The sequence below is a fragment of the Dipodomys ordii genome, unplaced genomic scaffold (assembly GCF_000151885.1).
Source record: "Dipodomys ordii isolate 6190 unplaced genomic scaffold, Dord_2.0 Scaffold82, whole genome shotgun sequence".
NCBI classification, from domain to species: Eukaryota; Metazoa; Chordata; class Mammalia; order Rodentia; family Heteromyidae; genus Dipodomys; species Dipodomys ordii.
The window spans coordinates 10,961,270-10,983,184 of record NW_012267298.1 but is presented as its reverse complement, the minus strand read 5'-3'; the positions used below and the strand labels follow the sequence as shown (position 1 = coordinate 10,983,184).

At 56.0% G+C, this 21,915-nt stretch overlaps 1 protein-coding gene across 1 annotated transcript in view; it reads left to right on the top strand.

Annotated features, from left to right (window-relative positions):
• Positions 1 to 18,207, top strand: part of Ago2 (argonaute RISC catalytic component 2) — a 39,650-nt gene extending 21,443 nt beyond the window's left edge. Inside the window, exons 5-18 of the mRNA XM_013025215.1 lie at positions 191 to 325; positions 935 to 1,022; positions 2,091 to 2,238; positions 2,696 to 2,815; positions 2,929 to 3,051; positions 4,986 to 5,119; positions 5,926 to 6,110; positions 7,244 to 7,403; positions 8,412 to 8,502; positions 10,094 to 10,288; positions 11,731 to 11,865; positions 15,532 to 15,633; positions 17,436 to 17,635; positions 17,806 to 18,207. Of these exons, the coding sequence (XP_012880669.1) occupies positions 191 to 325; positions 935 to 1,022; positions 2,091 to 2,238; positions 2,696 to 2,815; positions 2,929 to 3,051; positions 4,986 to 5,119; positions 5,926 to 6,110; positions 7,244 to 7,403; positions 8,412 to 8,502; positions 10,094 to 10,288; positions 11,731 to 11,865; positions 15,532 to 15,633; positions 17,436 to 17,635; positions 17,806 to 17,914 (1,925 nt within the window). The 3' untranslated portion in view covers positions 17,915 to 18,207. The remainder of the gene's footprint in view (positions 1 to 190; positions 326 to 934; positions 1,023 to 2,090; positions 2,239 to 2,695; positions 2,816 to 2,928; positions 3,052 to 4,985; positions 5,120 to 5,925; positions 6,111 to 7,243; positions 7,404 to 8,411; positions 8,503 to 10,093; positions 10,289 to 11,730; positions 11,866 to 15,531; positions 15,634 to 17,435; positions 17,636 to 17,805) is intronic.
• The last annotated feature ends 3,708 nt before the right edge of the window (positions 18,208 to 21,915 follow it).

Here is a 21,915-nt window from a genome sequence, read left to right as displayed (position 1 = left end):
CAGCACTGGCATCAATGAAAATCAAAACACCCACGACTGGAGGATGAGCTCAGAGGAGGGGAGGCTGTGTGTCCTCTGCCCGGACACTGGCCTGCGGAAGCCTCTCCACATCTGTCAGGCTCTCTGTCCTCTTCCGAGTGCTACCTACCACTGAAGTTGTATCTTTGCTTCTTTCTGTTCCTGCCTGCAGTGTCGGCCACGGCTTTTTACAAGGCACAGCCGGTGATTGAGTTTGTTTGTGAAGTTTTGGATTTTAAAAGTATTGAAGAACAACAAAAACCTCTGACAGATTCCCAAAGGGTAAAGTTTACCAAAGAAATTAAAGGTAATGACACACCAGCTAAGAGGCATTGTGGGCTGGGCAGTCCCCCTGAGCCTCTCTTGGCTTGTTGAGGGGTGTTGGTGGTGGACGGAAGGGGCCTGGGGGGAGGTGACGGAAGTGAGGCGCAGTGGGAACAGCAGGAGTGGTGACTTCAGTGGTGTTTGGGTGCAGCTCAGACGGGAGGAGTAGATATGCCCTTGGCCCAGCAGTGTGGTGACCTGCTGCCCACTCCCAAGGCCCATGCCCCTTACACTGGTACGGCCCCATTCAGCCTGGCCTTCATCTCAGCCATTTCAGACCCCGGGTTTCCAGGCTGCTCCTTCAGTGGGCAACATAACACTGGTTTTGGCTGTCTAACAGAAAGCAGCCTGAGTTATGGAGATGGCCTGTGGGGAGCCCAGGCCCCGCCCTTGGGGCGGAGCTATGGATCTGCACACTGCATCCCACACCGGGGCTCTGACGGGCAGGAGATGTTGTGGAGGGCAAGGTAGACCTAGCCTGGGTGTCCTCTTGGCTCCGTGCCCCTCAGAACTGGTGTGTCGCTGCGGTCCTGAGCCTTGCCTCTGACACAGAGCAGGAAGTGGGGGCTGACACCTGCTGCTTGCCTCACAGGTCTAAAGGTGGAGATCACGCACTGTGGGCAGATGAAGAGGAAGTACCGCGTCTGCAACGTCACCCGGCGCCCTGCCAGCCACCAGACGTAAGACGGCTCTCCATTCCTTTCCCACACGGGACCCAGAGCCCCAGCTCAGGCCTCGGGGGTCCCCAAGCTCCTCTGCAGTGTCTCATGCAGGACTGGGCCTCGGCCAGGCCTGGACCAGCCCCCACTGCCATGCTGGAGGCCCATGTGTGTTTCTCCACTGCAAGAACCGTTTGGTGGGCTGGGAAGGTGGCTCAGTGGTAGAGTGCTTGCCTTGCATGCCTGAGGCCCTGGGTTCCATTCCTCAGTACCACATAAGCAGAAAACGCTGGAAGTGGCCCTGTGGCTCAAGTGGTAGAGCGCTAGCCTTGAGCTGAAGAGCTGAGGGACAGCGCCATACCCAGAGGTCAGGCCCCACGACCGACAAAAAAGTAAAAAGAGCCATTTGGTGTCCCAGTCCATATTGTCATCTGTTGACTGTGGCTCTGTAGAGAAAGTGCTCTACCCGTGGTTGCTTACATGGACAATTGCGGCACTCCCAAGGTGGCTGGGCCTTATTTGGCAGCAGGCTGAGACTGGTGAGGTGTGTGCCCGTCACCTCCTTTCCCTGGACTGAGGCAACCATCCCTTGATAGTCCAAACAGAGCAGGAAAGGCCGGGCTGTGTGGCCTGTCCCCAGCTGGAGGCCTGCCTTCCTGAGCCTGCACCCGCTCTTACCATGCATAGAAGCCATGGCTCCCCCCCGGGAGCAGTGTGGGTGCTCCCAAGCTGGTCCTGCCTCAGATCTCACTTCCCCCAGGCACTTCCGCTGGGCACCACAGTCCTAGGTGCAGTGCCTCAGCGCCACGGTGGCTTTTCTAGATTCGTCTTCATTATCCTGAGTTCTCTCTAGATTGTAGGTGTTAGGGAAGTGTGTGATGGTCACTTGTCTGTGACCTACAGGTTAGGGGCAGTGCGAGTGGAGGGCCCTGCCGTTTGCCGGTCAGGACTTGGTTTCCAGTGTTTTCCACAGGTCAGCCCGGCAGGCAGAATGGGTACATAGGCAGCCCCCAGGCTGTGTGCGGCTCCCGGGCTCATTCTCCAGATGCAGGGACATTGCTGTCAACACTCTGCCTCCCTCTCCGCCAGGTTCCCGCTGCAGCAGGAGAGCGGGCAGACGGTGGAGTGCACGGTGGCCCAGTACTTCAAGGACAGGCACAAGCTGGTTCTGCGCTACCCCCACCTCCCATGTTTACAAGTCGGGCAGGAGCAGAAACACACCTACCTTCCCTTGGAGGCAAGTGGCCGAGCACCGCCCTCACCCCTGACAGCCCTCTCCTCACTGGGCAGGAGAACAGGGCAGGCTGGATGGTAGGCCGGTGAAGTAACCAGGAGAATCATGATTGAAAGCAGTGTGTTTTAACTCTTTCCTCAAGGGTCACTTTCTGGGGGTCCCAGGAGGGCCTTTGTTTTGCACTGGCTGCTCTTTGGGCAGCCTGGATCATGCGCATTTCACGCTAGCATCCACTGAGGTCTGGGGAGAGCCAGAGCTCTCAGGTGGGACCCCTGCTCCTCTGGCAAACTGGTGCCAGGCTGTGCGGTTTTGGGTCGCGCTGACTCGGGTAGAGGGCCTTCCACAGAGAGCCAGAAGGCCTTGGGCAGCCTGCTTCCCTTGTCTCCTCCCCTCCCCCTCCCCCTCCCCCATTCCATCCCCCATTGGCTCCCCAGCAGGTGATGACTGTGTCCTCTCGTAGGTCTGTAACATAGTGGCGGGACAGAGATGTATAAAAAAGTTAACAGACAATCAGACCTCAACCATGATCAGAGCAACGGCCAGATCGGCCCCCGATCGGCAGGAGGAGATCAGTAAATTGGTAAGCACTGTGTTCTTGGGGGGTCAGTCATGGGGTGGGGCAGACCGGATGCTGGAGTGGACAGAGGGCCCTACCCCATCTGACCCCACCTTCTCTCTTTTTCCCTTTTCAAGATGCGAAGTGCAAGCTTCAACACCGACCCCTATGTCCGTGAATTTGGAATCATGGTCAAAGATGAGATGACAGATGTGACGGGGAGGGTCCTGCAGCCACCCTCCATCCTGTATGGGGGCAGGGTAGGTGTGGCGTGGGGGCAGGTGAGCCTGCCTGACACTGGTGGGACGGCAGTCAGCTCCTTCTGTTCCTTGTTGGTAACTGCAGTGCAGACAGACCGTCGGTCCAGGATTCCTTCTGCTCCAAGTTGTGCCTGCCTTCTTGCTTGCGTTCTTCCTTTCTTCCTTCTTTCATGGTGCTAGGGTTTGAACTCGGGGCCTTGCACTCCCCCTCAGCTTGCTTGCTCATGGCTGCTCTATCACTTGAGCCACTTGGCATTTTGCTGGTTAACTGGAGATGGCGTTGCTGCCTGGGCTGGCTTCTAACCAAGGTCCTCCAGGGCTCAGCCCCTGGGCCCCTGGCTGGATGGCACCTTTGAGGCCTGAGATTTCATGAAGACTTGGCCATGCTGTATTTTTGGAAAGACACTGGAATTACTTTGAATGTTTTCAAAACACTACTCTTTCCCATCAAGGTGCTTTTCTTCCTGTGCTAAGTTCTCTACCAGAGCTGAGCTATTTTCTAGAGTTTTATCCTGTTTTCCTGGTGTTTAACTTTCTGAGAAAGCTTTGCGGGTACTTGGTAGCAAGCCAAGTTAGAGTTTTTTGTTTCTTTTTGAGACAGTCTTTTTACATGGCACGGGCTGGCTGAGAACCTGCCCCGGCTCTGCAGCGCTCCGGTGATGGGTGTAACACTCAACTTCTAGTCTTTATGTGTGACTCGGAGTCCTGGCCCCTGACCCCTACAACTGCAATGCTCTTATTCCCTCTGGGAGCAGAACTCTGAGTTCCTTGGGGACCAGTGTGGCTGGCAGTCCTGGGAGCCAGGGCCTCTTCCTGGGGCCTGGGCTCCTGAGGCATAGACTAATCAGCAGCTGGTGCTGGAGAAGGCTCTACCGGCCTTCGTCCCTTCCCCAGCCTGCTGCCGTTCCACCCCAGTCCTGAGACCTGTAGCAATGTATTCTACTTTTTTTTTTCTCTTACACAATGCATGCTTGTGTTTGAACGCTGAGTTTGAATCCAAGGCTGCGGTTCTATGTATTGAATGGGAATGGGTAGAGGTGCAAAGCATTTCTGCAGCATTTTATTGGCGGAAACACCCCCTCCCTCCAACCTGTCCTACGCCTTGTCCCCTGTCACTGGGAGCACTCTCAGTGGAAAAATGAAGCACCATGGGCAGCAGAGGCTTAACCGGGTGGCTTTGCCCCGGGGGTGCCTGGCAGCGTCTGGAGACACGTTTCATTGTCCCAGCTCCAGGCAGGTGGGACTGAGACACCGCATGGGGAGAGTGCTGCCCTGTGGTGCACTCGCAGCCCAGCGCCAGGCTTGCTGTACTTGGCCACACCCGGCTTGTGAGGGGCTCCTGGGAGGCCATGTGTGTGACAGGCTGGTAAGACACCAACTCTGGCAAGTCTGTGTTCTGTAGTGACCCATGCAGGTCTAGGACAACAGCTTTGCTCCTCTAGGTGGCCCCTCCTGGAGAGCCACATGAAGGTGGTCAGATTTCATGGCGTCTTTCTTTCGGCAGATGTGTGGCTTGAGATTTCTCTTGGAAATGGAGAGGCTTCTGTGCCTGGCACAGTGGCCAAGCAGAAGGGTTCGGTCATGCACGGACAGACAGTAGACTGACATTGGAAAGGGGAAGGATGGACGGGAGGGAGGGCAGTGGGATGGTTGGTGTGTGTGTGCACGTGCGTGTGCGCACAGTGGGTGTGCAGACACATGCAGAGGGAGGTCCTAGCTCACCTAGCCTCCTTGGGCGCCCTGGGGAGAGAATTCTGATGCCGCAGGAACTCTCCTCCATGCATCATCTCTCTCCCTTTTCCCGTGCAGGCTGGTAAGGGGCACGGCAGCACGGTCATGATCGAGCTCCAGCACTGTCAAAGCAAAACTGACCGGGCCCCTGTTTCCCACTTGTTCTCACTTGTTGCTCATTCTCAACTTCGTGCTGTTTGCAGAACAAAGCGATCGCCACCCCTGTGCAGGGCGTGTGGGACATGAGGAACAAGCAGTTCCACACAGGCATTGAGATCAAGGTGTGGGCCATCGCCTGCTTTGCACCCCAGCGCCAGTGCACCGAAGTCCATCTTAAGTAAGCCCGCTTCCAGACACCCCAGTGTTCGCCCTGCTGGACAGGCAGGGATTGGTGACTAACAAGAAGGTCCACCTGGTGGGGTGGGGCTGTCACCTGGGTTCTGATGTGGGAGATTGTCAGTCATTGCCTGACCAAGAGCTCCTGTCTGGGTTAGACTGGTCCAGGGTTGAGGTCACCTGAGTTGTGGTTCTCGGGAACTGAGATTCCAAGTGGTATGGACTGCAGATGAGCAGTACAGCCCCTGTGCGGGAAGTTGGAAAGTATAGGCAGAAGCTGAGTCTCAGGTACTTCGGAGTTGAAAATTAGGAAGGTTTCAGTTTGAGGCCAATCCTGGCAAAAAGTTAGCAAGATCCCACCTCAGGAAACAAGGTGTAGTGGTTCCTTTCTGTAATCTTAGCCACACCAGAGGCCATAGGGTAAGAGAACTGAGATCTGAGGCTGTTTTCTATCACCTCGCTGGCTTGTGGGAGGGGTGGATTGTAGTCTCTTCACCCCACTTAACTTATGCTAGTCACGAGCTGGGACTTGGGTTTCTGGCTTTGTCTGGGACTTGGTGTGGTGGCCCGCGATGATCATGCCAGCACGTTAGGGGCTGAGGCGGGAGGATTGAAATGAAAGTTCAGAGCCAGCCCGTCTACTTTGCAAGAGCCTGTCTCCCCAAAAGAAAGAAGGCACCTTACATCTGCCCTCTGTAGACACGCTTCCGGCCTCGTTGGTGGGTGCCATTTCTTAGGGCCGTGGTGGCACTGGGCATTTGTTGTCACTTGGCTGTGCCTGTTAGTGAAGCGGACCTTCTCCTTCAGATCCTTCACCGAGCAGCTCAGAAAGATCTCAAGAGACGCAGGGATGCCCATCCAGGGCCAGCCCTGCTTCTGCAAGTACGCCCAGGGTGCGGACAGCGTGGAGCCCATGTTCCGTCACCTGAAGAACACCTATGCCGGCCTGCAGCTCGTGGTTGTCATCCTGCCTGGCAAGACCCCTGTTTACGGTAGGCTTCAGAGCCGGGGCGCTCCGTGGGTGTGGGGCGCAGCCTAAGCTTCTCATGAGGCTGAAAGAAGGGGAGTTCTGATACCTTAGGTCAGCTTCTTGTCTGAGGCCACAGAGCTGGGCTTGGAGGGGCGGGGGGGGGGGCAGAGCTGGGATGTGATGTGGTGGGTGGTGGGTGAAGATCACCCTGGGTGCATGCATCGAGGTCCCTCACATCCTGCCAGAGGATGTTCAAAGGAAGTTCAACCCTCCCGTGGGAGGGGTGAGGCTCCTGCCCAGGGGCTTTGGCGGGAGAACCTGGGGAGCGGGGAGGGAGCTGGGGAGCAGATGGAAGCAGCTCCTGCTTGGTAGGTGCAGCCGGAACGATTCCGATGATCCCCGATTCCCCACTGGCCAGAGGCGCTCTGCAGGCCCCTGGAGCCCCAAGTCCTACTCACAACTCCCACTTTAGCCTCCAAGCAAGGAAGGGGAAGGTGCCAGTGTTGCCCGGGAACAGAGCTGCAGGGTCAGTGGGCCCAGAGGCACTTTGATGTCACGCCGCCTTTGCCAAGGCCTCTGAGGAGCTGGTGTTTTTATTTTTATCCACCCAGCCATGTTCTGTGACAGGAGGTGGCATTCCTGCCCAGGAATGCCAGGCTCTGGCTTCTGCCCGCCCGCCCTGGGCCTGGGCCGCATTTTATTTTTATTTATTTATTTTTGTCGGTCGTGGGGCTTGAACTCTGGGCTTGGGCGCTGTCCCTCAGCTCTTCAGCTCAAGGCGAGCGCTCTACCACTTGAGCTACAGCGCCACTTCCGGTTTTCTGGTGGTTTATTGGAGATAGGAGTCTCACGGTCTCTCTTGCCTGGGCTGGCTTTGAACTGCCATCCTCAGATCTCAGCCTCCTGAGTGGCTAGGATTACAGGCGTGAGCCACCAGCGCCCAGCCTGGGCCACATTTTAAATGGCTTTAAGGCACCAACTGGAGGGGCGAGGGGAGCCTCCCGCCCTCCCTGTGTAGGGCACAGTGGTGCCGGAACCACACGGCCAGCGCCCAGCCACCCTCCGTCTGTCCGTCAGCAGCGTCTCACTGTGCTGCGGTCAGGCAGGGCCGGGCTCCTGCGGGCGCTGCAGCGTATGCCCCTTGAAACCCCACAGCCGAAGTCAAGCGTGTGGGAGACACGGTGTTGGGCATGGCCACGCAGTGCGTGCAGATGAAGAACGTGCAGCGAACCACGCCGCAGACGCTGTCCAACCTCTGCTTGAAGATCAACGTCAAGCTGGGGGGCGTCAACAACATCCTGCTGCCCCAGGGCAGGTGAGGGAGCCCCGCCGCGGTGGGTGAGGGGCGCTGTGCAATGGATGTGGGCCGAGCGCCATCCTGGACACCCTGGAGCAGAGGGGGCCTGGGGTTTACTCCTGACCCAGGGCCGAGCACGGCCACTGGCCGGGCAGAGCCATCGAGCCGACAGGAGTCGGTGGCATGGTGAGGTCTGTGGGGGGCTGGGTCCCCCCACACAAGCCTGTGGCCACGATTGAGGGCCCACAGAGATGGGGAGCCCGGTGCTGCTCTTGTGTTTATCAAGCGCTTGCCTGATGTCCACGTGATCTGTGTCCCCTTGGTGGGAGGGTGAACTCACGAGGTGAGGGGCTGGGCTCCATGTAGGCTGGAGGGTCTTTCTAGAAGGTAGCATGTGGTCAGACTCCAGGTGTCCAGGGAAGCGGCTTTGGGGTTCCTGGAGCAGAGCCCGTGGCACAGGGCTGACGCTGCGGAGGGGCAGAGCCCTCGCGTGAGTGCATTGAGATCATCGGGGTCAGGGTCACTGCCCCACTCTGCCTGCACTGCACACTGGCCTCAGGGAGAACACGGCCGTGTCTAATGTTCTCCAGTGGCGTGAAGTAGCACCTGGAGGCTGACAGGGAAGGCAGCGGCCTGAGGAAGGGGGGAAAGAGAGGGAATGATGCTATGCAGCCTCCTCGCAGCCCCTTCCTAACTCAGAGCAAGTGGCTGGAGGGCGAGAGGAGATACCGGGCCTGCAGGGAGGTAGAGGTGTGGGGTGCTGGGCCCTCCGTGCCTGGTCCCCATCCCTGGCACCATGGCCTCGTCAGTCTTGTGGGGGGGCGTTCTGCTCCTCTCCCTCTGTCCTGGGCTGTTCTGTGGCACATCCTTGGACTGAGTTGCTTCTGGGAGGTTTTCTGGTGGACCGTTGTGTTGTGTTACAAAGCTGCACTGCCCATTTGTACCAGCTGGAGAGACAGGCAGTGTGGGTCCCAGGTCCCTGTGCCAGGTCTCCCGCCTCAGCCCCCTCTTCCTGCCTCCCTGCAGGCCTCCTGTGTTCCAGCAGCCTGTGATCTTTCTCGGAGCCGATGTCACCCACCCGCCTGCTGGGGACGGGAAGAAGCCGTCCATCGCCGCCGTGAGTGCCAGCGCTTTCCTCCAGGCCCTCTGCGGCCTCGGCAGGGAGTCTTTCTGAAGGGCATGGGGGAGGTTCTGGGGGCAAGTCAGTGTTGGGAGGGTGCTGGCAAGCTATGAAGGGCTCTCAGGGGTGCTGGTCTCTGCCAGCTTGGGTCCTGCCCCCGGCACCCCGGGGCTCAGGGCTTCACAGAGGAGCGGGATGGCTCCCGGCTCAGCAGGAGGTGCTCGGCACTGTGGCCACACGGGGTGGATGTAAAAGGGCTGAGCCAAACCCGTGTTTGGAATGAAGAGCGCGTTTCCCAGAGACACCAGCTCTGTGGCTGGGAACACTGAGTGCAAGGGTGGTTTTCGTTCTCGTTCATCTGAAACCTCCTGAGATGCTTTGGCCTCCCAGGGAGAAGGATCTTAGAGAAAGCCCAGGTTGAGAACTGGAATCAAAGGCCCCGTGGGGTGTGTAGGCCTTGGGGTATGGTAACCCCAGCACCCTGAGTGAGGGAAGCCCCAGCCTCGACCCTGAACCCCGCACAGCCTGGAGACGGCTGCCGCCGCCACTCTGCCATTGTGCGTTTTCTCCTGCTCACCTGTGATCATTGGGGAAGCCAGTGTGGCGAGGCCCAATCAGATACCCACGCCATCCAGCCAGCGTGGTGAACGCCCTGGCGAGACAAAGCCTCCACGTGTGCCCTGTACACTCGCATGCCTTTCAAGCGTGCCGCACTCCTTGTGTGGCCTTAGTCACAGTGTCCACACCCTGGTGTGAGCTGCGTTCCCGGCCCTTTCCTTCCTCCCTGCCATCCCTGTGCTCTGGCTTACAGAGGAGGAAGTGGGCTCCGGCATGGGGTCCCGGCTGCTTGGCTTGGCAGGTTCTGGCCTGGCCTCCCCTGGTCCCCGATAGCTTCCTTCTGGACAGATCAGATGAGTGTAAGGAAGGTGCGGCTCTGGCACAGGAGGCTCAGATAGTGCTCATCGAATCCTTGAGAGCAGAGTCTGTCCTTCCGGCGCCCACAGCTCCCCATCACAAGGGGCTTCTGTTTAAGTCAGTGTTTTTCTGTTGACAGCCTTTCAGGCTGCTTATTTTTACTTAGATTGAGAGAGAAGTGGTTGCCCCAGAAGGGCGAGCTGGGGGCACGGGGCATTTCCGGCAGCGCGTTCCCCACAAGCAGCGACTCGGGCCTCCGTGCAGGGCTCCCAGCCGCGCTGTGCTCACACTGTCACCCTGACCCTTAGCTGCGGCCTGCCATCAGTGGCCCTGCCCTTCCTGGGTACCAAAGACATGAGATGATGTGTGTTGAGTTGGAAAACCATTTGGTCTTGAGCTACAGCCTGTCCCGTAGCTTCCTTTGGCTGGATGAGAGGCTGCTGTCTGCAGCGGAGCATGTAGAAAACCGGTCTGCTTTCCTTGCGTTCCTCAGCATGACTTCGGTTCTTTAGGATGTACTTAGGAACCCTTGCTTCACACACCCAAAGAAAGTCACGAGTGGTGTTGGCCTTTGCTGGGCTAGACCTCTGAGAAGCTCTGCTCACCTGCCGGCGGAAGAAGGCAGAAGGCAGCCCGGGAGCCCTTGTCCTGGGCTCATTGCTTTTCTCCGCAGGTTGTGGGCAGCATGGACGCACACCCCAACCGCTACTGTGCCACGGTGCGCGTGCAGCAGCACCGGCAGGAGATCATCCAGGACCTGGCAGCCATGGTGCGCGAGCTGCTCATCCAGTTCTACAAGTCTACACGCTTCAAGCCCACCCGCATCATCTTCTACCGTGACGGTGTCTCCGAGGGCCAGTTCCAGCAGGTAGGCTGTCCTGCCTGGATGCTGCAGGGCCGTCGCACCTGCACACCCCCGTGCGTACGCACGCGCGTGCACACATACCAGTGCCTCGTCCGACACACCTGGTCTCTGTGGGGTCATTTCCCTGTTGCTGATGCAAGGATGGATGCAGCCGCTCTCCTCCCACTGCGGCTGTCACCCTGTGGAAGGCCAGTTGGGGTGCGGACTCACAGAGACCATACAGCCCTGGCACTGGTTGGACCCATAGCGTGTTGGGTGGCATCCGTTGTGCCTGCAGCAGGTGGCTGGCTGAGATGTGGTCACGGCGAAGGCAGAAAATAAGTGGGGGGGGTGGGGAGAGGCCTGGTGCTGGCAAAAATTCCACGGCGCAACATGGAGCACTTGGTTTCTCGGCCCTGGGTGACGAGATCCCCTGGGAGCCTCAACTCCGCGCCACAGGAGCCGCGCCCCGCTCCTCCCCTGTACGGCCTCTTATGCCCAGCCTCTGTTTGTTGCTGGGCTCATGGCTCTCTGCACCCCAGCCCTCCTTCCTGCCTCCTCCACTGGCACCCCGGTAAACACATCATCTCCCAGAATCCCTGTGACTGAGTTTTCCGCCTCCAGAATGCCAGGTGTTTCCGAAACATTTTAGCACGGTTTTTGTTTGTGACTTGCTACTCAGGAGGCTCTAGTAGGACAAGCAATTGAGTCCAGGAGTGTGAGGCCAGCCCGGGCAAGTAACAGCTAAAACCTAAAGTGGCCCAATCCTGTAATCTCAGCTACTAGGAGGCAAAGATTGGGAGGACTTCCGCTTCAGGAGGGCTTGGCTAAAAGTTAGCAAGACCATTCCTCTCAACAACACAAGCTGGCCATATGGTACACCGTAGGAAGGAGGATTACAGTCGGAGGCTGACCTTTGGCTGAAGTGGTACAGTGCCTGCTGAAGAAGGGCTTTGAGCCCCAGTACCCCCCGCAGATAAGTAACGGGTGTCTGCCTCACGCGACTTGAGGCTCGCCCTTCAAGTGAAGGAATTGGAGGTCAGTTCATGGTCCTCCCAGGTTATATCGCGCTATGTGATGGCAGAGACCGATTTGAACTCAAATCCAACTCCAGAGAGTTTTCTATCAGATCTTACCTTCCTCTTCATAACAGACAAACAAGGCTAGCAAGGGGCTAACGTGTCCGGTAGTGCCTCATCACTCTGAGGGGCACGGGCACCGTTTCCCCGCTGTGGAGAGACAAGGTTCTAATGCTGTGCCAAGCACTTGTCCTGCACTTTCTAACGGGCCCCGGGGGATGTGGCGCTGTCATGAGAACGTGAGCTCCAGAGGGAAGGTTGCACACCAGTGACGTGCCCGCGGAACGGAACTGTCTAGCCTGTGTCGGCTAGTGGGACACATTGTTGGGGGTTCATCTTTAGCACGAGGCGCCTCAGCCCGGTCCTCCTGCTCTCCCTCCCTCATAGGTCCTCCACCATGAGTTGCTGGCCATCCGCGAGGCCTGCATCAAGCTGGAGAAGGACTACCAGCCGGGGATCACGTTCATCGTGGTGCAGAAGAGGCACCACACGCGGCTCTTCTGCACTGACAAGAACGAGCGGGTGAGTGCCCGGTGAGGCTCAGCCTCCCTGCAGGCTGCCTCTGGCCTGGCTTTCATGGCGCCTGTCCTCCGAGGGGCGTGACGGGGACTCAGGCAGGGAGAAGTCTTAGTCAATCTGCAGACTTGGGACAGCCTAGGCATGAGCTGTCACTCCTTGGGAGAGAGCTCTGAGAAGGAGCCAGCCAAATGGTGGAGCTGGCCCACCTGGCAATGGTTGCACATCCTGGAGGGCCCTAGGCTCAGCCAGCCACCGCCACAGCTCTGCACCCAACAGGCCAAGAGCATGGCCTGCAGCTGCACACTGAGGAACACGCCGTGCTCCCTCCCTCCGAGGGCCACAAGGGCTCCACGGCTAGAGGAAGGAGCTGGCCAGCATGAGGCCGCAGCCGGGGGGGGGGGGGGGGGGGGGGGGGCGGTCCTGAAGCCACACGGCCAGCTGGCCAGCTAGCGTTACGCTAACATTCAACGGGGGAGAAAAGGCAAAGGCTGAGCAGCTTTCAAAGAGACATTGAGAAGCCCTACTATCAAAGAGGGTGATGGTACACCGACATGTGAGCGATTGAAGCAGGTGAAAAGAGCGAGCTCCGAACACTGGAAGAGTGAACCAGCCGCCCAACAGCTGTGCGCCGTGGAGCCCCCAGGGTTCCAGCTCGGGTCCTGGCCTGGGTGAATGGTACTCAGAGCCAGACACAACCACATTCTAGTCAGCAGTGAACGTGAAGCTCAAGAGCACAGCTTTCAGCTTTTCAGTGTGAAGCACTGGACGTGTCATGTCATGACCATGGAAATGGGGGAGCACTCGCAGCCAGCAAACACTGAAGAATGTTCACGAGCACCTCACACTAACAAAACCCCGCGGTCTGTAAAGTAGGGCCTGGCAGCCTGGGAAGACAGGCGGGAAGGGGAAGGCAGCCTCCGCCCAGAGCGTAGAGGGGAAGCTGCAGTGCCCGGCTCACCTCTGCCTGCCCCACACACCTGTACCCCAGACCACTCCCCAGATTGGACAGCAGTGGAAATAGAAAATGAGGGTACAGTGAGGAGATGAAAATCAAACATGCTTGAAAATACAATAAGACTCCTTCATTATATGGGGTTTTGACCAAATGATGTCAAAAAGGAATAATATTTATTTAGTCAGTCATGGGGCTTGAACTCTGGGCCTGGGCGCTGTCCCTCAGCTCTTCAGCTCAAGGCTAGCGCTCTACCACTTGAGCCACAGCGCCATTTCTGGCTTTTTCTGTTTTATGTGGTGCTGAGAAATCAAACCCAGGGCCTCATGCATGTGAGTTAAGCATTATACCACTGAGCCACCTTCCCAGCCCCAATACTAATTTATTTAATCCAAAGAAATTTAATTTCCACATGTGGATGGCGGTGCAGTTGGTCAGCTGAGCAGGAGTGGGTGGCCCGTTGTACTTAGTCCTGCAATGTGCACAGTGTTGCTCTTCATTCTGTGAGAGCCTGCCTCCCAAAGAGCAAGGTAAAAAGGCTTGCGCCTAAGTGAAGTGACGGTGAGCATCAAGCCGGGCTGGAAGGCTCCATGTGTAGAGGAAGCAGGTGAATGGGAGGAGCATCCCCTGGCAACACTAGGCTCTGAGCAACTCCATGGTGGTTCTCCTTGGAGCCAGGAAACCATGGCTACCAAGGGGCTCTTGTAGACCCAGCTGCAAGCAAGAGTATACCACACCCGTACTGGGAGCAGGAAAGGAGCCACAGCTGCAGAGAAGACAGAACGTGCAGTCATGGGATGTGCGTCTATCTGGACACTCAAGAACGGGTATTGGTGTTTGCGGAATTATATATTCCTAAAGTCAGCTCAAGAAGATAAATCCACTCATTGTCATCAGCTCCTCCAGTCCCAGTGTTTGGTGTCCAGAGCGCTGCACAACCAGCTTGACAGCCCTACAGCCTGCAGGGAACGAGGGGAAGTTGCTTGCTCATCTTGAGAGCCGTGTCCCCAAAGCTGCAAGGGACAGAGAATATGAACTCGTGTGTGTTTGCCCGCAGGCATGCGAGCCCCACCTGTCGGGCTCGTGCTCAGGGGCGGAGCTGGCCTCTGCCCCACCTCCAGGCGGGAGCAGGAGGTCCTGAGAGCTAACACAACACGGGCCGGTCCTGGCATCGTCCCCGCAGAAGCTGGTGTGTGCTGTGGAAGGGAGTACAGATGATAACCAGGTGGCAATTCTGGATGTGTAACTGCAAGAAAGAAACGCATGGGTCTGAACACAAGAAGCTGTGAATGGAATCATTTGTGGGAGTCTTTCATTCCCACTCCCTGTGTGGGGAGCAGGAAATGTTTCTCATCTCCATTTCTCCCTCCTCTAACTCTGTTATACTAAAATAAGTGCTTGCTATAATAATATTTGATGGCTATACTGTTAGCAGTATGAGAAAAAAATTAAGATGTATCCATCCAACAGCACAAGACATGATGACTGTGTTCACATATTAATATTCAACACAGCAAAGGAATACTAATGAGCTGTATCATGGACATGTCTAAAAATTGTAACATTATGTAAAACCAGCCAGTAGCTGGTTTGTGATATACATATATATATATAACATATATATGTTATATATATGTATGTTATATATATGTATAATATATATACATTTGTGTTATACATATATATAAAATTTCTGAGCCAATCCAATACTCGTAGTGTGTACTTTCATTTTTTTAGCGTTTGCATGTGCATAATGAGGTCTAAACATTAGGTCATTCATGTGCACAGTCTTTCTGTTTACCTGTGTTTTCTCTGTCACCTGTCACGGGGGTCAGGTGTAGAATCTTCCCTGTGTCTTCATGTGGGCATTTGAAATGTTCCCAGTTTGGGACCATTTCACACTTACACGGGTGAGAAGCTCCACTAACTTGTGTGTGGAGTGTTAAGTCTGTGCAGACAGGGTAGGATGGATCTAGGATACATACAAAGGTGCCACAGTTTCTAAATTCTTGAGTCCTTCTTAGACACGTGAGAGTCAAGTAAAATTGGAAAGAACTTAATGTAAAGATGCACGAGGTAGTGGGGCTGTCTTTTGTGTGGTGTCTAAAGCCATTTACAACTAAAGCTCTCTAGGGCGTGGCTGGCTTGGGGTGGGGGCGGAGCCATTGCATAGTTACCTGGTTTAGTAACTACTTCTCCCCCACCTGATTTTGAGAGCTCTAAAACCGCCTGTCCTCCAGAAGCCTCTGGCACCACTGAGGCTCTAATGCGGACATCTGTGGCCCTCTGTGGCCCGGCTCCTGCCTCCCGCCTCCCGCCTCCATTGCCGGGAGAGCGTGCTGGGGCCTAATCAGAGGAGGGAAGACCCCCGCCCTGTGTGTGGCTGGCAGTTTCCATCTTGGCTTCAGATCAAAATAGCCCCGGTGATCACCAAAACCTCATAAAATCTTGTGGGTCCTGAATTAAACTACACTTTAACTCATGCAGCCTGAAATGGGAACAATAGCCCAAATGGCAGTTTGCGGGTTTTTTCTGTTGTCGGTACTCGGTTTTGTTTTAGCACTGCCCGGCTGAGCGAATGCATTAACACATTTTGAAAGCTCACACGGGCCAGCTGAGGACAGGCGGCGCTCGCTGTGGTGCCCGCCACCGCCACCCGCCACGCCCGTGCTGCCCACCCACCTACCACATCTGACGAGGCTGCTGTGTTGCTGCAGGTTGGGAAGAGTGGGAACATTCCAGCAGGCACCACGGTGGACACAAAAATCACCCACCCGACAGAGTTTGATTTCTACCTGTGCAGCCACGCCGGCATCCAGGTGAGGACCAGGGTCCCCGTGGACAGAATGTGTGGCATCTGCCACACTATCCATGTGTGCAGTGAGCTCTGGAGCTCTGCTGGGCACTGGAATTGGCGCGAGCCATACAGATAAGGCTGCAACCCTGCGCAGCTGTGCTCTGCCTGGGGACAGGCCTGAGCTGGACTCCTGGGAGCTGAGGATCTGAGCTGGGCGGAAGTTGGGGCTGGCCCCCAGAGGCCCCCTCAGGCTCCCGTGGACGACATCCTGTTTTACATGCCGTGGGGCCTGCGAGCGGTGAGGGCCAGGGCCGGGATGCTTGTGGGGCCAAGGGAAGTCGCATGGCTGGAGTTTGTGAGCTAGAAGATGAGGCCTCACTGCTGATGCGGGCTGGGCGTGCCAGGCCACCCTGGCGGGGTGATGGGCGCAGAAGACGGGCACCCACTGGCTCCCCTGAGCTCCCAGGGGAGGGACGCCTACATCTGGCCAAGAGGGAGCCACATAAGCATGACCACTGAAGTGCCGCATGTGTCCTTGGAGCTGAGCCACCAGCTCTGCCTCGTCACCCGGGGATGAGAGGCGCCCCGGCTGTATGCCCACGTAATTGTGGAAGGCTCTCGATTTTTCAAAGGCCAAGGAAAGACTTAAATCCAGCCCCACCCTACTCTAACTTGAGAATTTGCTATGAACTGTCACAGTCCCTTCAAAAATATAAAGCCTTCCAATCCACAGCGTTCACGCTGCCTGAGGGTAGAGAATTATGGCCCGGTCCCACCCACAGCCCATTTTGGATTCATCCTGAGAGCCAGAGGACTGTGTGACAGGACCCGTGTCCGTGGGAGGGGCACGGACGTCCTGCTACCGCTCCTGGCTCCTTGTCCTGTCCAGAGGCCGCCAAGATTGCCACGCGGAGGCTGGCTGTGTGGGCTCTCAGTCTTCGCCCTTTTTGTGACCACCCTCTGTGGTTTCTGTCCTGGCCAGCAGGCCCCACCCTCCAAGGCCTCTTTGGCCTGTTGTTCTGCTCAAGGACTTCATAACAGGGACACCACACTGCTGGTGGCAAGTCCCTCAGGCTGGCACTGCGTGGCTGTGCCCTGGAGAGCCAAACTACCCACTCAGACGCAGACTGCCCGTACTGAGTCCTCAGTGTCGGGTGTGCCTGGAAAGAAAGCCTCTCCAGCCGTCCATCTGCCAGATGAATAGGCTGCTCTAGGCTGGTCTTGCGGATTGGCCTCCTGGTGAAGTGGGGCGGGGCGGAGGCGCTAGGGCCTGGTCCCATGGCCTCCTCCATGAGGGAGAATGGGTGTTTCCACTCCCTTTAGAAAATCCTTTCCCATGTGCACCTTTCAGCAGAGAGTTTTTTTGCTTTTTCTTCTTGCGGTTATCAATAAAACATAAAATATTTAACATACCCAGGCACATTGTCCTCAGTTCATCTATTTTTTAATATTAAAACTTCTTTTTGGTCTCAGTGTGATTTGAATTTGGGGTTTTGTACTTTCTAGGCAGATACTCCACCACTTGAGCCACACTCCCTATCCTGCTTGCCTTAGTTCTTGGGGGTTTAATAAGATCTCTAGACTGTGAACCTTTTGCTTACTTCCAAGGCTGGTGCTCTACCATTTGAGCCACAGCTCCATTTCTGGCTTTTTTGCTAGTTAACTGGTAAAGAGTGTCCCCAGGTTTCCTGGCCCAGGAGGCTGGCTTTGAACCTTGATCTAGCTATTCTTCCGTGGCCTTCTCCAGAAAGGACCCCCGCCATCGCCCCGCCCCCCGCCCCCTCCGCGCCGTGCCTGACCGGCAGTGCTCTGCTTGGCCTGCAGGGGACGAGCAGGCCCTCTCACTACCACGTCCTTTGGGATGACAATCGCTTCTCCTCGGATGAGCTGCAGATTCTCACCTACCAGCTGTGTCACACCTACGTGCGTTGCACGCGCTCCGTGTCCATCCCAGCGCCAGCCTACTACGCTCACCTGGTGGCCTTCCGGGCCAGGTACCATCTGGTGGATAAAGAACACGACAGGTGAGGGTCGTGGCTGTTGTGGCGGGGAGGGTTTGCTTGTTGATGGGGCGGCTGTCTTTAGAGTAGGTGGTGGCGGTGGTGGTGGCAGCGATCGGCAGCTTGGGGCCTCTGCTCCCATTCTAGCTGCGGCAACCCTGGCATCACTCTCCCTCTCCTCGGTGTCCCCACAGTGCCGAAGGAAGCCATACCTCTGGGCAGAGCAACGGGCGCGACCACCAGGCCCTGGCCAAGGCAGTCCAGGTCCACCAGGACACACTGCGCACCATGTACTTTGCCTGATGTGTAGCGTTGAGCGGTGCGTGATGCCCACGGATTCACACGAGACCAGCTACTCAGACCAACAGCCGCCCAGCCCTTCCGCCACAGCCAGCATCGAACATGAGACGTCATTGGTGTTACTCAATTCTCCATTTTCCAGAATGCCTTCCGTCCCAGATTTCAGACTTGGATTTTGAACTGCAGACCTGTAAGAGACCCCCATTATCGTAGGAAATATGGTTTGCCAAAATCTAGAAGCTGCTTATTAAAATAGAGTCCCGTGTTTCCTAAAAAAAAAAAAAAAAAAAAAAAAATCCCCTAAAACCAGTTTATGAACTCAGGGCTTTAAAACATTTTAATTTATTTGGTCATTCAATTTACTTGTTTTTAACACATGATTCTTTATGAAATTGTTGGGAGAGGGAAGCAACACGAAGCACGATAGGGGTTTTAAAGCCTTGAACCTTCTGACATCCCTAGAGTTGAGTTGTGGGGGGCGGTGTGGCGGGCGGGGGTGGAGGGGGAGCGAGGGGGTCCCCGCCCGACACGCCACGTGCGCCCCGCTGCGCCGCGGAGCAGCGGCCTGGGAGGGTCCTGCGTGTTTACAGCAGTGATGGCCCAGAGAGATTGGCAGACAAGTGCCGTTTTAATGAAAGTTTATTTAAAAAAAAAAAGAGAGAGAAGAAAGACAATATACCGACAGTCTAATCACAAGATTTGTCCTACAGGACTGTGACATTTATTTTCCAAAGTTTCTAAAGAATACGGGTCTGTGGTGATAAATACAGTACAATCCTTTTTCACTGTTAATGTCTTTTAATGTAAAAGAAAAAAATATATATCTGGTTTGCAGTATTAATGTGATAGGTAGACGCTGTTTTCCTTTGTGAACTAGGGGTGCTGTTTGTGACCTGTCCTGCGTAGCAGGCGTGGCTTGGTACCTCTGTGGCTCTTTGTGCTTGAGTACAGGAAGATGCAGCTGACTTGTTCATGTGACAGTGGTCTGTCCCCGGCGTGGGCCGCATAGCCCGGACCTCAGGCGGGCCGTGTGCACTTTGGTGAGGCGAGTTTCCTCAGATCTATGCACCGAAGCAGGCGGGGAGCTGCCGGGCGGCTCCATTCGCCAGGCTTGGAGGTGGGGTGCAGCCTGCCTGGCAGATTAGCCCCGTGCCTAGGCCGGTGGAGGGCACAGACCTTGCGGGCAGGATGTGCATCATTTGAAACCAGGGATGGCGGAAGGGTGTGTGCTAAGTAGGCGCTTTGTGTTTGTGCCCATGGGCGTGAGACTGGGGCTAAGGAAGGGCGGGTGTCCCCTGTGCTACTGTGCACTCTGTACCTCCCCTCCCTGCTCACGTCCCCTGAGGGGCGTTTCCTGGGCACCGTGAGCCTCCTCTTGCTGGGGCAGGAGCCTCCTCGGGCCCCTGCACCTGGGCTCCAGGTGGTGATGGGGGCTGTGGCATGTGAGTGTGTTCTCGCGGGGTATGCCTTTACCTGTAGGCCTCAAGAGGGAAGCTTTTGACCAGTAAGCTTTTAGACTCTGAAATTAGGTTGGGCTCAGCCGTTCTCAGAATCACTGGAGAACGCCTCTCCAAGGTAGAGGGGGAGGCCAGAGGGAGGGAGCCTGGCCCAAATGCAGATTCCCAGGCCTGCTGCAAATGTCCTGGTCAGGTGCTTGAGCCAGGCTGTCATCTGTGCTTCTAGCCATCCTTGAGCAGCCAGGGTTCTGAGGCTCGCCCCTCCCCCTCCCCCGAGTGCCATCTGAGCGCCGAGGAAAGCTTGCAGAGGCTGGCAAAGAAAAGTATCAGAAGTTTTTTTTGTTGTTGTTGTTTTTGTTTTTCATTCTTATCATTTTTGAAAGTGGTAGGATGCCAGTCTTGAGTGAAAAAAGCCAAGTGAGAGCTCAAGGCCCTGAGTTCAAGCCCCAACACTGGCATAAAAGGAAAAAAAGTGTTTTGAAGATAAAGTAGCTTTTCAGTGGCTGCCTCATCTCGCCCTGTGCTTGTTTTGTGGAACTTTGCATATTCAAAACATCCGCAGGCCAGCAGCCGATGAGGAGGCTGTGTACACCTGTACACGTCTGTTGACCGTGTAGAAATTAAATGGCTGTAGTTTCAATTTCTCAGGTAAATCATTGTTTTCCCAATTTTCTACCAGACCCCTGCTCTTTGCCCTTCCCCACAAGCATGAATCTCGAGACTGCAAAGCTAGGTCTGTTCTGTAGCCGCTGGCCCGAGGCTTTGCCCCCACCCCACCGTTAGGTAAGGTGTGCCTTGCTTCAAGCAAACTGAATGTGAAAAAAAGAAAAAGAAAGAAAGAAAGCTGATGTAGGAAACGGGACTCATTCCGAGGAAATGTAGGACTTAGGATTTAGTCTGTCTCTTCAAAAGAGGCCTCTGGATTGGATTTTGGAACTGGACTCCCAGCCACGCAGGCCTCTCCCCCTGGCACCTCCTCATGGTAGCCAGGCTGTGCGGCACCCCGGGAGGCACCCCGGGAGGCGGGAGGCATTCAAAGAGCCCCTGGTCACTGCGCAGACCCCACCCCCACCGCGGGCCAGCTGCGCATCTCCCTGCTTCCTACCAGACCTGTGAAGGCGGCCGGGCCCTCTTGGGCTGCTTTGCTTTCCTGTTCTGAAGTCTTTCCACACACACACTTTTTTGATACTACTTTAGAGTCTGTTTTGTCTCCTCCATATTTAGATGCTGGCCACTCCTCATCCTCCCCCGACCCCCAAACTGAAGGAAGGGCTTGGGGCCAGGGTTGCTGGTCCCCAGAGGGGTGGCCAGGCCGGAAGGAGCTGCGCTGTCCGCCCGCTGGCCCAGATGTTTACCCCATAGGGAGAGCTCCGCTCCTTGGTTGAGTCCCGCAGCAGGGGCAGGGCAGTTCTTATTCTTGTTGTATGTTATTTTATTGTTTTTAAATGCGAACGTTGCTATTTATTTTTTCCTTGGTTGCTCTGGCTTGACTTGGCCTACATGGGTATTCCGGTGCATGTGGTACCTGATGGATAATGGTAGAGGTCATTTTTTTCCCCAGCTTTTATAATTACCTGATGTTTACCTTCAAGTTTGCCGAATGGATTTATTTTTTGAAAGCCACAGATGTGATTTTTCTGGATGAATTGTTTTTCTTATATATGCAGCAGTGTGCTTTTGCATTGGTCTGCGGAGTGATTTAAATTTTATTTTTGCAAGGCAGTTTTTCAGTCAAATTCTATATTTGATACGATGTGTTTAAGGGTAGATCAGCCACAGGTCCTGCAGTCTGGAGCCCGAGTGTCTCTGGGAGGCCTTTGGGGCTGGGCAACCACCCCGGGAGCCCCTGGGGGCGGGTGGCAGCCCTCGCTGGTGACAGGTCGTCCCCTGCACGACCTTGGCCTGCTGCATGTGTCAAGGATTTTTGGGGCATTTTCCTCCGCGGAGTCCCAGGAGGAGCGCGAGGGTGACCGTCCCAACCCGCCTAGTGAGAATGCCAGTGGCCCAGACAAGCCATACGAAACCTGCTGCAACCTCTTGTCATCTCTTGTGCATGAGAAAAGGAATGTAGCGGAGACACCCCCCCTCGGCATCCATACAGCTCTCCTGCGGAATGCAAACACTCACTTTATATTTTAACCCCTTCCCTGGAGTCACTGAGAGCCTCCTCCCCCGCTGCCCGCAGCACGCTCTGCTCTGCGTGATGTGTTTTGCTGTGGTACAGGGGCGTGCGTCTCTGGTCGCGGGGCGTCTGTGACATGCATGCTGCCTCTCTAAGGCAAAGTTCTCCGCTCAGAACAATTGCACTGATCTTCTGACAGCCTCTCTGCGCCTGCTGTGCTTGTGGGAAGTGATCCAGAGCGATCACCATGGCAGGCGATGTGAATATGGGATGTGGCTTTGCTTCGGTGATTGCGCCATGCATTTCAGTGTTACAGGCTCATCGTGCGGACTTCTGGTCTGGTCTTGGGCCTCTGGGCCTCCACAGCTGTGATGGCCTGGCTGGTCCGGCCTCGTTTCCTATCCGTGCATGGGGGGGGGGGGGGG